The sequence below is a fragment of the Oncorhynchus mykiss genome, chromosome 15 (genome assembly GCF_013265735.2).
Source record: "Oncorhynchus mykiss isolate Arlee chromosome 15, USDA_OmykA_1.1, whole genome shotgun sequence".
Lineage (NCBI taxonomy): Eukaryota > Metazoa > Chordata > Actinopteri > Salmoniformes > Salmonidae > Oncorhynchus > Oncorhynchus mykiss.
Window position 1 is genome coordinate 18,557,789 of NC_048579.1, and position 17,347 is coordinate 18,575,135.

Genomic DNA, 17,347 nt, shown 5'->3' on the forward strand with positions numbered 1-17,347 from the left:
ATGATCATTGCAACTCCACGAGGTGAGATCTTGCATGGAGCCCCAGGCCGAGGGAGATTGACAGTTATTTTGTGTTTATTCCATTTGAGAATAATCACACCAACTGTTGTCACCAACTCACCAAGCTGCTTGGCGATGGTCTTGTAGCCCATTCCAGCCTTGTGTAGGTCTACAATCTTGTCCCTGACATCCTTGGAGAGATCTTTGGTCATGGCCATGGTGGAGAGTTTGGAATCTGATTGATTGCTTCTGTGGACAGGTGTTATTTATACAGGTAACAAACTGTGATTAGGAGCGCTCCCTTTAAGAGTGTGCTCCTAATCTTAGCTCGTTACCTGTATAAAAGACACTTGGGAGCCAGAAATCTTTCTGCTTGAGAGGGGGTCAAATACTTATTTCCCTCATTTCCCTCATTAAAATGCAAATTTTTGACATGCGTTTTTCTGGATTTTGTTGATGTTTTTCTGTCTCTCACTGTTCAAATAAACCTACAATTAAAATTATAGACGGATAACTTCTTTATCAGTGGGCAAACATACAAAATTAGCAGAAAAATTATTTTAGGCAGAGCGCATTGGAGTAGGATTCTATTGCATTGACAGTCAAGACTCAGGCCTGTACTCTACACTGACTGGTACGGCATAACCAAACAGAGCTGCAGTAGGCATATATGTAAAACTCCACCTGTTTTGAGCTAATATATATATTATAATATATATATATATATATATATAATATATACAGTGGGGCAAAAAAGTATTTAGTCAGCCACCAATTGTGCAAGTTCTCCCACTTAAAAATATGAGAGAGGCCTGTAATTTTCATCATAGGTACACTTCAACTATGACAGACAAAATGAGAAAAAAAATACAGAAAATCACATTGTAGGATTTTATTTGCAAATTATGGTGGAAAATAAACTTTTGTTATTGACCAAATACTTATCTCAATACTTTGTTACAGTGCCTTGCGAAAGTATTCGGGCCCCTTGAACTTTGCGACCTTTTGCCACATTTCAGGCTTCAAACATAAAGATATAAAACTGTATTTTTTTTGTGAAGAATCAACAACAAGTGGGACACAATCATGAAGTGGAACGACATTTATTGGATATTTCAAACTTTTTTAACAATCAAAAACGGAAAAATTAGGCGTGCAAAATTATTCAGCCCCTTTACTTTCAGTGCAGCAAACTCTCTCCAGAAGTTCAGTGAGGATCTCTGAATGATCCAATGTTGACCTAAATGACTAATGATGATAAATACAATCCACCTGTGTGTAATCAAGTCTCCGTATAAATGCACCTGCACTGTGATAGTCTCAGAGGTCCGTTAAAAGCGCAGAGAGCATCATGAAGAACAAGGAACACACCAGGCAGGTCCGAGATACTGTTGTGAAGAAGTTTAAAGCCGGATTTGGATACAAAAAGATTTCCCAAGCTTTGAACATCCCAAGGAGCACTGTGCAAGCGATAATATTGAAATGGAAGGAGTATCAGACCACTGCAAATCTACCAAGACCTGGCTGTCCCTCTAAACTTTCAGCTCATACAAGGAGAAGACTGATCAGAGATGCAGCCAAGAGGCCCATGATCACTCTGGATGAACTGCAGAGATCTACAGCTGAGGTGGGAGACTCTGTCCATAGGACAACAATCAGTCGTATATTGCACAAATCTGGCCTTTATGGAAGAGTGGCAAGAAGAAAGCCATTTCTTAAAGATATCCATAAAAAGTGTTGTTTAAAGTTTGCCACAAGCCACCTGGGAGACACACCAAACATGTGGAAGAAGGTGCTCTGGTCAGATGAAACCAAAATTGAACTTTTTGGCAACAATGCAAAACGTTATGTTTGGCGTAAAAGCAACACAGCTGAACACACCATTCCCACTGTTAAACATGGTGGTGGCAGCATCATGGTTTGGGCCTGCTTTTCTTCAGCAGGGACAGGGAAGATGGTTAAAATTGATGGGAAGATGGATGGAGCCAAATACAGGACCATTCTGGAAGAAAACCTGAGTCTGGAGTCTGCAAAAGACCTGAGACTGGGACGGAAATTTGTCTTCCAACAAGACAATGATCCAAAACATAAAGCAAAATCTACAATGGAATGGTTCAAAAATAAACATATCCAGGTGTTAGAATGGCAAAGTCAAAGTCCAGACCTGAATCCAATCGAGCATCTGTGGAAAGAACTGAAAACTGCTGTTCACAAATGCTCTCCATCCAACCTCACTGAGCTCGAGCTGTTTTGCAAGGAGGAATGGGAAAAAATTTCAGTCTCTCGATGTGCAAAACTGATAGAGACATACCCCAAGCGACTTACAGCTGTAATCGAAGCAAAAGGTGGCGCTACAAAGTATTAACTTAAGGGGGCTGAATAATTTTGCACGCCCAATTTTTCCGTTTTTGATTTGTTAAAAAAGTTTGAAATATCCAATAAATGTCGTTCCACTTCATGATTGTGTCCCACTTGTTGTTGATTCTTCACAAAAAAATACAGTTTTATATCTTTATGTTTGAAGCCTGAAATGTGGCAAAAGGTCGCAAAGTTCAAGGGGGCCGAATACTTTCGCAAGGCACTGTATATACCCTTTGTTGGCAATGACAGAGGTCAAACGTTTTCTGTAAGTCTTCACAAGGTTTTCACACACTGTTGCTGCTATTTTTTACCATTCCTCCATGCAGATCTCCTCTAGAGCAGTGATGTTTTATGAAGAGAAATTATAGATAAAACATATCGGTGCTCATCGGCCATAAACATTACACAACAAGTTGGAAATCCAAATTCAACAATGAGTGATTTGGAAGGAATCAGAGGCTAACTGCAAGCATTGCAAAGCAATCACTAGCTTACTATTCAGGGGAGTGGGTGTGTGGTCCAAGTCTGGGTTTAAGGGTCTCTTTTCCAAGGTCAAAGGATAAACATTCAACACCATGGGCCAGAAAAGGTTGAATACATTGGTCATGCTGTCAATCCAGCATGACTTCTGCCACGTTCAAAACCAATGGAAACTTGGTACTGGGAAATCTCAGACTTCAGTGAGTTCAAGACAACTGGGAACTCTGAAAAAAATTAGCACCGACTGGGAAAATATTTTTTTCAGAGTTCTCAGTTGTCTTGAAAGCACAATAAATCCAGAGAATGCCAGACTTTGATGACAAAATTTTCCCACAAGAAGGACCACCGCGCTACCTTCCTGTTCAAGTGAGCACAGCACAACAAGGTGAGTCCAAAAATGTCTTGTATGCGGCAGCATAAATTATGTAAGTTGCCAGGGAAATATGTATACCTAAATAGTAGCCTATTTTCCACACTCATAATTTGGTCCCTTTCCCCCTCATAACTTAGCCTACTGTTATGACTTGGTGTTGCACATGTAACCTATAGCCTATTTTAGACAAATGTTATTATTGAATATTGTAAGAGCTTTCATTGTCTGCTTATTTGCCCACTTTATTTATCCGACGGTTTTGACTTGCTATACAGGGAGAATACTGTAAGAATGGCCCATGTTCTGAATTCTGTTGTTGTAAATTTTAAAAGTTCTGAACAAATAGTTATGACTACATCCGTCCTACCTCGCTCATTAATATCTTAATCAAAATTACAGATTGCCTCTCTCTTCGTCATCCCCTTATGCCATAGTTTGTACATCTCAATTGACAGTAGAAACCACATTTGTGTAAGCAAGTCAACCATATCAGCTTTTTGTTTTTTTAAAGGCCGTAAATGAGGCTGAATGAACTGTTTCACTGCCAGACAAGGCTCCGCTGATAGTCAGGTGTATCAGTGGTAAAGGTTCACTCAGCTTTATGTAGGCCCTAACAGTTTGTGGGCACTGTTATAGTGCACTGAATGTATTGTTAAGTGTTGGGTGGCTTTTTTTACCTTTTATTTTACTAGGCAAGTCAGTTAAGAACAAATTCTTATTTACAATGACGGCATACCCCGGCCAAACCTAGACAACGCTGGGCCAATTGTGCACATGCCCTATGAGACTCCCAATCACGGCCAGATGTGATACAGCCTGAATTCGAACCAGGGACAGTAGTGATGTCTCTTGCACTGAGGCATTACATGATGAGATGCAGTGCCTTAGCCTAATGCGCTAATGCTGGCATGCATCTAACAAATGTTTTGGAGCTTTCCCCACGCTAAAATCGCCACTGGTTGCTTCCTTCAAGAGCACAACATGTGTGCATTTCTAGCCATCTTTGAAAAGTGAGTCAGGAGTCAGGTAAAGTTTTTTTTATGTCTTAAAGAGGAAGTGCTGTATTTTGAGACAATCTTGAATAAGCTAAGCTAGCAAATAGGCAGAGCATAGTCTGATTCTCTGTAATAATGGAATGGTGATAATAATTTATTTTGGAAAGTGTTTTCTTGCATCAAACACAACATTTTCAGTCACCTCTTTGTCTGACGGACAAGTGGACAAACAGGTTAATGTCAAGCCCTGCATGTTTTGTTTTTTCAAAACGCTCATGGAATGTAGGCATTGAACACCACACATTGGTTGTAGGTTGAATGACAGAACAGCTATTTCCATGTTAAAATGTTATGGTAGGCCTACATAATGATCAAATAGCCACAGTAGCCTACTTGGGCACCGTTAAAACTGTCATTTAAAGCGGGTACAGCATCAGTGTTCACAGTAAATGCGAGCCAGAAGTAGCACATAATTTTCACATTATTCAAGCTTGCGATCCGCAGACCTGAACTTTGTTCAGTGACAAAAAAAAAAATGTGAAGGAACATTGTTTGTTACTCTTTTTTTTTTGCTCTTTCTCTCCACAGTCAATGATTTACTCTAAGATCGAAGCTATTAAATAACATAATAATAAGATAATCTCATCAAAAAGAAGGTTAGCCAATAAACTTTGTACCAAAAAAATAATAGTCACAAAGTCCCATATTTGATGACGGGTGGATGCTAACATGGATGGCCGACTCTTGATCAGCGTGTGTGATGTGCTAACCTTGGTCTTAGGTTGTAATAACACTAACACTGACGGGTGTTTTTTGCATGAGCCCTCATACACTATTTCCCAGAGAGCACCCTACAACCCTCCAAGGACTAACACTAACAGCATTTGTTCCAGGGTGCAGCTCACAAACAAGGTCAGTGACTCTTTCACCTGCTATTACAATCTAACACCAAGGTTGGCAGGCATGAAATGCCCAACATGGTAGAATTAGCTGATAATTTAAAGCAGGCGAAATTGAATATATACAGTGTATATAAGACAAAATTGTGGTGTATATGAAAACATTGAATATAAAGTTTCTATTGCAATAAATTGGACACACAGAATCAAGGAATGATTGGTTGAGGTGCAGCTTTTCTTTGCCTCTGCCCGGGCCCTCCTTCTTCTTCTTCTTCCTCCTCAGTGATGTAGTGCATGAGCAGATATGTAGCTGAGGGGAGTCAGGTCAACGATTGGTCAAGCCTTCTCAGCTCTCCTCCTAATTAGCAGCGGATTGGTCGGAGCCCAAACCTCAGCTGTTCTACCAGTGCCGGCCTCTCCCCTCCACCCTGGCCCCTAGCCCATACTGCAACCATCCTCCTACTCCTCCCGCTCCATCTCTGTCCAAGCAGATTGTTGTTTCTCCTGGGTATTACCCGGTCTGTGCCCGTGTGACGTAAATGTAGGGCGCCTGGTGGCCGAGCTCACGAGAGCAGAGCAAACAGTTTCCAATGATGACGCGTCTAGCTGGATAGGGCTCTTGTTCAGCAAAATCCCTCCATTTTGTTTTTGTTTGTTTGTTGTTTTCCCCTCTCTGAAAGCACTTTCCTTCTTTTACAGAAAACCATGCAGAGGCATATTCTGCATAAAGTATGTTAGTCATTATAATATAACGAATAGCCACACACTGATGAATGCTCCTGTTGTTTTATTGTGCAACGTGTGTCTATATGACAAAGTCTAATTAATGACACACCTTGTATCACCTGCTTATGTTGAAACTATAAATATCACTGCATTTCTCATGTGGAATAAGCCTGACAAAGACCTTTTTGGTTGAAACATTGTACAATAAACAACAGGGGCATTCATCAGTGTGTGAGTATCTAGTATTTCAGGAGTTTATTTTGTACCCAGCACCTGCAAGACATTGGATGTGCGTACACGATGTTTGAAACTAGTCATTATACATTACTAGACATTTTAGAGGTCAAAGTCCCTCATTCGTGAAATGTTATAATAAGCAAAATGCCCTGTTTTCATCCAACTTTATTATCTGGGTAATATTTATAATAACTGTGATGCAAACATTGCAGCATTATTAAATACTGTATTATATAAACATACCCTTTTTCCCGATTGTAAAATGAAATTACTGAAAGGGTTTTTGGACAATAACGTGTAGACTTCCCTCATGGGTGCATACTGTCCAGTGGTCAGAATGAGACACTGCTGCATAGTCAGTAAGTATGTCATCGTGATACTGCATAAATATTGTTATGTACGATTGATTGCCGAGTGAATATGAGTCTAGGGGCGTTCCACTGTATTACAACATGAGACTAATTTACTATTTAAAAAGCAGTCCCTAATCATTACTCGTCTCTCTTGTATCTTTCACAAGGCCTTTGAGGACATCTACATTGAACAAAGAAAAGTGATCAAAATGGTGCTGGAGTACGCCGACAAGATCTTCACCTACATTTTCATCCTGGAGATGCTCCTCAAGTGGATTGCCTACGGATTCAAGAAGTACTTCACTAACTATTGGTGCTGGCTGGATTTCCTGATTGTGGATGTAAGTACAACGTTTATTTCCAACCCCTCAGACATGATGATGAGATGATAATGTCATTTGCTCAAGCAGCGGCCCACTTCACTTGATTGTGTTGTATAATCTGTCCAGGCATTATCAATCGAGCTTGATCAGTTTGTCCTGTGTAATCTGTCCAGGCATTATCAATCGAGCATGATCTGTTTGTCGAGTGTAATCCGTCCAGGCATTATCAATCGAGCATGATCAATTTGTCGTGTGTAATCTGTCCAGGCATTATCAATCGAGCTTGATCTGTTTGTCGAGTGTATTCTGAAATCCCTGAATTCGTTTTGAGACATGGACCATGTGGAATCCTGATGTGCCTTTGTTTTACTTTGTCAATAATAGTTTTCCAAAACATTGAACATTATTGAGCCACTTCACTTTCTGGGTGATTTAGCTGTCTTGCCAGACAGGATGCTCAATGGAGATTCTTGTCCGGGAATAGGCTTAATCTGTGTGCTGGAAACCGTTTCATAATGTAAAGTATACTGGTAGATACTGTCTTGGCAGGACTAGATGAATTATCACCCGACCTACTGCGGTTCTCAAAAATTCTTTGTCCAAACAACACAACCCTGAAGCGAGTTTAGCGACCCACAAAGCCCTGAGTTTATACGTCACTTATTTACATGATGTTTGTTACCACTATCCTCAGGGAGAAACATGAGAGGTGAGTTCACGTCAGTAGTTTGGACATATTGGTCTGTGGCAGAGAATCTTTGGGCAGAGAGAGAGGCTTGAGCAATTAGTGTTTGCTCTCTGCACACAGACATACCGCACAAAGGGAGGGAGAGAGTGTGGAGAGAAGAAAAAGAAATAGAGGGAGGAGAGAGAGAGAGAGAGAGAGAGAGCTGACTAGACAGATGTAAACAGCAGTTTCTCCCCGGGAAATGTCTCCCGCATGGCTTCATGTTTTATCATTGCCATGAAAACTGCCCAGTCAATACATATTCCCCATACATAGCTAGTTGGGTCTATTTATAATGATAGATTATATCTTAATGTGTCTTTGTTTTGGATTTGCAGCAGAAGTTGTTCTATTTAATTTGCCATGTTGTCCTGTGTTTCTTCAGGGCGATACATTGCCTTTTCTTCATGTAAATGAGAGATGAAGTGAATTGAAAAGCTGGCATTCAAGAAAATGGCATTCAAAATGATGTCTTCCTATTGTCCAGCAAAATAATGGCGACATGCTGTATACAGGTGTACTATCTTAATTTTACCAGTTTCTCACAGCAGGAAACAATTTATGTGGATTAAAATTAATATACATTTTTGTAGGGGTTGATACATGTTTAGTTAGAACGAATAAAGTCTGATATTTAAAGTGGAAATTATACGTTTCAGAAGCCTTTTTAAAACTCACTACATGTTTAACATTTCCTGAATTGCAGGAAAGTTCTCCTGCAACAGAGCGATCAAATTGAGATCCTACATCTGTATAGTTCCCTCCTGAGTGAAGTGATTCAATATTCTAAATTGCTGATAAAGATGTGACAAGTGAAGGGGGAATCCCAATGTGTACATGCGCTCGCTGATTCTTTTGAAAGCCTCCTCAACAAAGTGTTTTAATGCATCCTAAAATAGTATGTGTAATGCCAAAAGATCTCCAAGTGCTGAAGTACCAAACCCCTTCAGCAAGAGGATAACGAATGAGTTCATCCCCTTTATCTCAGTGTGCTCTACAGTTCATGTTCAACAAATGATTACAAGTGTTTTCTTACACTCCGAGGCATAAAAGCTCAAAAAGACCCTGCTCAAGCCTCCCGGGTGGCGCAGTGGTTAAGGGCGCTGTACTGCAGCGCCAGCTGTGCCATCAGAGTCCCTGGGTTAACGCCCAGGCTCTGTCGTAACCGGCCACGACCGGGAGGTCCGTGGCGCGACGCCCGGGTTAGGGAGGGCTTGGTCGGTAGGGGTGTCCTTGTCTCATCGCGCACCAGCGACTCCTGTGGCGGGCTGGGCGCAGTGTACGCTAACCAAGGTGGCCAGGTGCACGGTGTTTCCTCCGGCGCATTGGTGCGGCTGGCTTCCGGGTTGGATGTGTGCTGTGTTAAGAAGCAGTGCGGCTTGGTTGGGTTGTGTATCGGAGGACGCATGACTTTCAACCTTCGTCTCTCCCGAGCCCGTACGGGAGTTGTAGCGATGAGACAAGATAGTAGCTACTACAACAATTGGATACCACGAAATTGGGGAGAAAAAGGGGTAAAATTCAATTAAAAAATATACAAAAATATAAAAAAATAAAGACCCTGCTCTTGAATCGGTGATTCATTAAAACAACATGACGAAGTCTGTGAACCTTTGACAATATTATTTATCTGATTGTGATATTAATCTCATATGGTGTCTGGAGGGCAGTTGAATATGAAGTTGTGAGGGGTTTTGTGGGGGCTAAAAGTTTGCTCCATGCAACGTTTGCTGGTGTAGAAACCTGTGTGTATTTAATAAGTCTGTACTGTATATTCATTTACAAGTAAATAAGCAAGTAAGTAAGTAAATAAGTAAGTATCTGTTTTCACTGAATTAACTATAATTTGATTCACACAGATATCAGTGATTGGCCTGTTGGCCAGTGCCGTCAATATAGAGCAAATTGGCACCATGCGAGTTCTCAGGACCCTGCGAGCATTGCGCCCGCTGAGAGCGGTGGCCCGCTTTGCCGGCATAAGGGTAAGGCCTGATTTGACTGCTGACCACCGCCACGACCATCCACAGTAGACAACTAGAGCTGTAGTTTCTGGTTGGCTTTGCGGTAGACTTTTCATTGACCTCTCTTCCTCCCTCTCTTACACAGTTCCAGGAAGAGGTCTTTAACAGTCCTATTTCTATTTCAAAGTCTGTTAACAGCCCTCTTCATTTCTTCAGCTGTGAAATAAACAAAGTTTAACATTATATTCCCTTGAAAAGCAGATAGACATCCTCAATGAGTGACAGCACACCTTGGAGTCTAATGAACTATCCGTTTTCCCCTTAGGGCTGTTGCTAACAGGAGGGACTCGCAAGGGTTGTCCAGTGTTCCCTTTCAGGTTCTGTGTATCACAATTCCTTTGAACAGGTTGTGGCAGCCCCCCTAACCATGTGGGTTCTTGCGCTTTCTGTCCCCACCTAGGTGTCTTTGGTGAGTCTAGTAGCTAACATGCTGGGCTACTCGGACTTTGCTGCCATCAAATCACTTAGAACCCTCAGAGCTCTGAGGCCGCTAAGAGCACTGTCCCGATTTGAAGGCATGCGGGTAAGAGTCGTCTCTCCTCTCTGACTCATCAACTCCCGATTGTCCTCAAACCGTCTTCATCATCACTCTCTCTACCTCTGTTGCCACCCTTTCTTTCCCTGACCAGCAGTTTCTATTCAGAATACTCCAAATGTTTCCCCACTTTATCTCTCCACTTATAGTGTTATAATGCTGTCAAATCCAATTCTCCAGCTAATGCCACTAATCCCTTGACATACTTTCCCTTGGAGCTGGCAGTGGCAATATTAGCACAAAGTGGCAATATTAGCACAAAGAGATAATTTGGTTTTCATACTTCCCCTCAACTCTCCCCTCTACCTGACATGACTACCTCATTATCCGACTTATCAATTTGAATAAGCTTTATTTCATATTAAGCTTTATTTTGTAGTCTTTTCTACCTGTTATTTACATAGAGCTTTCATGGTGAAATGATCATTAGGCCCTACATCATCATTTGGGAATCATCAAAACAGGCAGTATAAAATGTGTGCAACATACTGAAGTTAGAACAGAAAGTGGCCTATTGTTACCACATAATTACCAAGTAAATACTTGACAGACACATGTTGTAACACGTATGTCAAATACAGGATCAGCATCCATTTTTGTTGGATCCTTAAAATCTTTCATGACCATCGATGCACCAAATCATGTCTAGTTCTATAATGTCTAATTATACATAATGGTTCAGATAATTATGAGAATAGACTGAAGTGCCCGAGCAAAGTAAATGAAGTAGATAGATTGAATTACAACTGCAGTCTTAGAGCTCTCCAGCAGTATTACATTTCCTGTCAATTCTTCAACCCTAGGCTCTAACATGTAACATCACCACATGATTTCTTCCTTAGATTCTTCGATAGAGATTGCACATGTATGAGATTGCACATGTATGTGTCTAATGAGGAAACCAGTGTAATTACGTAGTAGTTGAGAAATTGCTTGGTAATGGAATTGAGCATTTTTTGTAATTACAAGTTTGCAGTTAGATAGACCAGTTCTTACTAAATCAATGTTCTTACAGGGAATTACAGCATTATTATGCATGAATATGGACACATTTATGTAGTGTTACCAGAAAAGCTGATAGATATAGCAGCATTATTCATGTACATGCCTAATCCACTTAGTATGGAGTATTTCAATTATCTCATTCCAATCTTTCCATCCTTTCTCACATCTATAGTTATCTGTGATATTACATTACAAGTTGTTGCTCACTTCTGACAGTATTAATATTATTCTCCTTGCTGTTCCGTTGTTTGTTTTAGCTGTTGATTTTGTTATCACGTTCTCTTGCATGCATCCCCGTGTTCAGATATTCCGATGAATGTTTAGCCCGTAACATTTCCATAATCGTTACTCATTCCCTAAAGCACATCCTTAAACCCTCTTGAACATTTCATGCACACTATAGTTAGGATTTTGGGCTATTGTTCCCTCCCATTACACAGTGTTCGTTTTCTAAGTCGACACCTGTCAGCCTAGCTTGTGGCCTCTAATATGTATACCATTTCCCCTGACATCCACTGGAATTAATTTGAATTCCTGCCCATGAAATTTGCATGCTGTCGGAAATGGGGGGCTGATGTCCGCCGAGCTCGCTGCTCTCCGCCACTGTAAATCTGGCAAATGGGATTAGGCGTCACGCTGCTTTAAAATGGCTGGGTCCACTACTCAGTGGTAAACGCAAAGTGGAAGTGCAGCCCGGCTATACAGAGGCGCGAGTCTGAGTGAGCAGCAGATTTCTTTGTGACACTCTCTTGAGGGATGCACGGGGCTAAACCCCCTATCTACTGGTTCCATTAGAGCTGTGATACTCAGGATCTCCTGGCTCAGCACTCATTTCCTCTCAACCAGGAAATCTCTTACCAGGGTGGTTTGAAAAGCTGCTGCTGCTCCTGATTGAATATAAGACACACACTCTTAATAATCTCATTTGCCAGATTCAGTAGTTTGCATGAACTTTGGAAATGTGGGGTTCGATTATTATCTTTTCATTAGGATCTCTTTTGTTTGAGTGGTTTGATATTTTGTGTTTTGGGGGGGGTGTGGATTGGGTAAGCACTTAGGGTAGATGAATTGAACCACAAGTATGTAGACACTGAGTTTCTCTGATTGAGTTACTGTCGTGTATGAAGTGTGGCACGTGACAGCAAAAGGGGGCCGGATGGATACCTGACTTGATGTGTTTCCATGGAAACAGGTTGTGGTGAACGCCCTGATTGGCGCCATCCCGTCCATCATGAACGTCCTGCTGGTGTGCCTCATCTTCTGGCTCATCTTCAGCATCATGGGGGTCAACCTGTTCGCAGGCAAGTACGGCCGCTGCGTCAACCGGACGGGCTACATCCACAACGTGTCCGTGGTCAACAATAAGACAGACTGCCTGGCCATGAACGACACGCAGTTCTACTGGACTAAAGTCAAAGTGAACTTCGACAACGTGGGCGCTGGTTACCTTGCACTCCTACAAGTTGTGAGTTTGGCTTTTTTTCCCCTTTCCTTTTATTTTTCCTCACAGTTTGAGACGTTCTTTCCTCCCACTTTGTACTTTATACTTTTTGTCGCTGCCCACCTTGTCTGTCCAGAGAGCCCCGAATCAATCAACAAGTCGCTAGGCTCTTATTTTTAGCAGCGACGGGGGCCATTACAGAGAATTGTGTGATCAGCGAGAGTGCACTTCATTCTTCGTTTTAACTTAGTTGCCGCGGTAGCCTAGCAACAGTTCACTTAGCTCCTTTCTGTCACCTTCTTGTGACTTGCCTCCATGCAAACCTCCCATTTGCATCTGGAAATAGTCTGACCCTCAGTCATTCACAAAAGCCAGTAATAACACGTAACCAAAGGGAAAAGGCCCACCGGCGTGATTTCTCGCTGATAAGAACTCACTTGTGTTGAAGTGGGGCTCCCCACTCACTCTCCTTTTTCCTCCCTCTAGAAAGACACTCCATGCAGTCAGGAGGAAGCCCATATAAGTCCTTTCCACTGCCATTAATAAAAACATAGCTCTCACATGGCACACATGCAATATTTATTTTGTACAGACTGTAAGTGTTTTTCTCTGGGTGGGAGGGGGGCTTCCTTAAAGGAAAGATAGGTTCCCCCACTCTGTGTCATAGTTTGGAAAAATCCAGAGGCTGGAAATACAAATATATACACTATATATACAAAAGTATGTGGGCACCCCCTCAAATTAGTAGATTCAGCTATTGCAGCCACACAATTTGCTGACAGGTGTATAACATTGAGCACACAGCCATGCAATCTCCATAGAGAAACCAACTCGAACAACTGTCTTCATTGACATTTTCAACCTCTCCCTGACCAAGTCTGTAATACCTACATGTTTCAAGCAGACCACCATAGCCCCTGTGCCCAAGAATGCCAAGGTAACCTGCCTAAATGACTACCACTCCGTAGCGCTCACGTCTGTATCCATGAAGTGCTTTGAAAGAATAGTTTTGACTCAAATTAACACCATCATCCAGGAAAACCTAGACCCACTCCAATTCTCATACCACCCCAACAGATCCACAGATGATGCAATCTCTATTGCACTCCACACTGCCCTTTCCCACCTGGACAAAAGGAACACCTATGCGAGAATGCTGCTCATTGACTACAGCTCAGCGTTCAACACCATAGTGCCCACAAAGCTCATCATTAAGCTAAGGATCCTGGGATTAAACACCTCCCTCTGCAACTGGATCCTGGACTTCCTGACGGGCCACACCCAGGGGGTAAGGGTAGGCAACAACACATCTGCCACGCTGATCGTCAACACAAGGGCCCCTCAGGGGTGCGTGCTTAGTCCCCTCCTGTACTCCTTGTTCACCCATGTGTGTGTGGCCAGGCACAACTCCATAACTATCATTACGTTTGCTGATGATGCAACGATGGTAGGCCTGATCACCGACAACAATGAGACAGCCTATAGGGAGGAGGTCTGAGACCTGGAAATTTGGTGCCAGGACAACAACCTCTCCCTCAACGTGAGCAAGACAAAGGAGCTGATTGTGGACTATAGGAAAAGGAGGGCCGATCACACCCCCATTCACATCGACAGGGCTGTAGTGGAGCGGGTCGAGAGCTTCAAGTTCATTGGTGTCCATATCACCAAAAAAACTATATCGTCCAAACACACCAAGACAGTCGTGAAAAGGGCATGACAAAGCCTATTCCCCCTCAGGAGACTGAAAGGTTTTGGCATGGGTCCCCAGATCCCCACCATCGAGACTGGTTGCATCACCACCTGGTATGACAACTGCTCGGCATCCGACCAGAAGGGTAGTGCGTACAGCCCAATACATCATGCTGGCCAAGCTTCCTGCCATCCAGGACCTTTATACTAGGCAGTGTCAGAGGAAGGCCCCAAAAAATGTCAAATACTCCAGCCACCGAAGTCATAGACTGTTCTCTCTGCTACCGCACGGCAAGTGGCACTGGAATACTAGGTCTAGGTCCAAAAGGCTCCTTAACAGCTTCTACCCCTAAGCCATAAGAATGCTGAACAATTAATCAAAGTGCTACCCTGACTATTTGCATTTTTTTACACTGTTGCACTCCCTGTTTATTATCTATGCAAAGTCACTTTATTCCCCTACCTACATATACATATTACCTCAATGACCTCGACTAACCTGTAGCCCGCACATTGACTCGGTACCGGTATCTCCTCTATTTAGCCTTGTTATTGTTATTTTATTGTGCTACTTTTTATACTTTAGTTTATTTAGTAAACAGGTTCTTGACTCTTATTTTCTTAAAACTGCATTGTTGGTTAAGGGCTTGTAAGTAAGCATTTCACGGTAAGGTCTATTCGGCCCATGTGACAAATCAAATTTGATTTGAAACATTGGCAGTAGAATGACCTTACTGAAGAGCTCAGTGACATTCGACGTGGCACTGTCATAGGATGCCACTTTTCCAACTAGTCAGTATGTCAAATTTCTGCCCTGCTCTAGAGCTGCCCCGGTCAACTGTATGTGCCGTTATAGTGAAGTGGAAACGTCTAGGAGCAACAACGACTCAGCCGCGAAGTGGTAGGCCACTCGAGCTCACAGAACGGGACCGCTGAGTGCTTAATCGCGTAGCGTGTAAAAATCGCCTGTCCTCAGCAACCCCCACTACCGAGTTCCAAACTGCCTCTGGAAGCAACATCAGCACAAGAGCTGTTTGTTGGGAGCTCCATGAAACCGGTTACCATGGCCGAGCAGCCGCACACAAGCCTAACGCTTCAAACTCGCTGACAGCATTTTGGTAAACCAGAATTATATTAATTTCCAATGAAACGCTGCGTTTGCTTCACAGCATTGCGTTGCAGAGGCAGTTGCAGTGCGTTCGGTCTGGTGCATTTGTTGGATTTATCAAGCGCATGCGTCAAACTGTATGCGTAGACGGCTTGACAGAAATAGTAGCGGAAGGTGAATGTTGAACTTTTGTTGCATATAAATCCAGATGATGCTGCATACTATTTTGCGCAACGACACTGTGGGTGAGTTCAAAGCGTAAGATGACCATGTGCAATGCAAAGCATTGGCTGGAGTGGTGTAAAGCTGGCCCGCATTGGACTCTGCAGCAGTTGAAACGCATTTTCTAGATCACTCTTCACCATCTGCCCCCATACGAGTCAGGCCTAATCGCCCAACATCAGTGCCCGACCTCACTAATGCTCTTGTGACTGAATGGAAGCAAGTCCCCGCAGCAATGTTCCAACATCTAGTGGAAAGCCTTCCCAGAACAGTGGAGGCTGTCATAGCAGTGAAGGGGGAAGCTGGTCCATATTAATGCCCATGATTTTGGAATGAGATGTTTGACTAACGGGTGTCCACATATTTTTGGTCATGTAGTGTATCTTCAAATCTGATGTCAAAAGCGAACATCTTTTACTGCATGAACATTGTGTATACAAATGCATCTTTTGTCCTCTGCATGTGTTTATATGGCGATAATAGTGGCACACCTAATTACCTCATCATGCCCATTGAAGTTTATGTCCTTTGTTACAAGGCTACATTCAAAGGCTGGATGGACATCATGTATGCAGCAGTGGATTCTCGTGCTGTAAGTATTAAACGCCAATGTACTTGTTTTGTATAACATTATCGAAAGGGTTTGGTACATAGAGCTTTGGTATTTTCATTCATTTCATTAATGGCTGTCTTTGTCATAGCCATGCCTTGATGCAATATCACAATAACATTTACCAGAATAACACAGATTTCAACTGATAAAAATGTAACTGAATGATGTATTGCTTTTTCCACTGGCTGGACTAGGTGGAGGAACAGCCTATCAGAGAGGTGAACATGTACATGTACCTATACTTCATCATCTTCATCATCTTTGGCTCCTTCTTCACACTCAACCTCTTCATCGGGGTGATCATCGACAACTTCAACCAGCAGAAACGAAAGATAAGTATCAAAAGCATCATGGCCAACAAATGGTTTGATGTGAACAAACCAGATACCTCCCATGAAAAAAAAGTGTTATTTTCACAGTGAAAATAACAGAAAAGGGGTGTCTCTTTACTTAGGTGGGCAAGACATCTTCATGACAGAGGAACAGAAAAAATATTACAACGCCATGAAGAAGCTAGGGTCTAAAAAGCCTCAGAAACCGATTCCAAGGCCAGTGGTAAGCTGGAGCTAATTGAACCCTACTTTCTTGATCTTATTAAAGGGATAGATCATTTCTTTGAAGGTATTAACTTGTTTTTGATAACACCCCAGATAAGTCGAAAATAAGTTAAAACTTAAATAAAGTGAACTATTCCTTTAATTTTCTTTGCCCTAGTGTATTAGCCTCTTGGGTTCCAAAAGGGCTTTCCACCCACTTATCACACCTCCTCTCTTCTCCCAGAACCAAGTGCAGGGCTTCTTCTTCGACCTGGTGGGCAAGCAGGCGTTCGACATCATCATCATGGTCCTCATCCTGCTCAACATGATTACCATGATGGTGGAGACGGACGAGCAGCCGGCCCGCATGGAGTACATCCTCAACAAAATCAACCTGGCCTTCATCATCATCTTCTCCTGCGAGTGCCTCATCAAGATCGTGGCGCTGCGGTGCTACTTCTTTACCATTGGCTGGAACATCTTTGACTTTGTGGTGGTCATCCTCTCCATCGTTGGTGAGTCTGTTGCTTGGGCTTAATCAGAGGTTTTCAATTATTCTCGTTACAATGTAATTACATGGGTTCATCACCTGGCAGTTATACTGGAATAAGGTTGCTATATGTAGCTATATGTACCTGATGTCTGGCCAACGGTTTGTAGTTCTCTTCTAATGTCACTGTGTCCTTGGGTGTCCTTGGGTGTT

The 17,347-nt window shown here is 42.5% G+C and overlaps 1 protein-coding gene across 2 annotated transcripts in view; it reads left to right on the forward strand.

Moving 5' to 3' along the window:
- The window catches only part of scn5lab (sodium channel, voltage gated, type V-like, alpha b), a 189,960-nt gene that overhangs the window by 167,632 nt on the left and 4,981 nt on the right, over window positions 1-17,347 (forward strand). For both annotated transcript variants that reach the window (XM_021562572.2, XM_036943977.1), the window contains 7 exons: window positions 6,592-6,765; window positions 9,896-10,018; window positions 12,228-12,500; window positions 16,034-16,087; window positions 16,303-16,440; window positions 16,559-16,663; window positions 16,889-17,159. In XM_021562572.2, coding sequence (XP_021418247.2) covers window positions 6,592-6,765; window positions 9,896-10,018; window positions 12,228-12,500; window positions 16,034-16,087; window positions 16,303-16,440; window positions 16,559-16,663; window positions 16,889-17,159 — 1,138 coding nt within the window. The remainder of the gene's footprint in view (window positions 1-6,591; window positions 6,766-9,895; window positions 10,019-12,227; window positions 12,501-16,033; window positions 16,088-16,302; window positions 16,441-16,558; window positions 16,664-16,888; window positions 17,160-17,347) is intronic.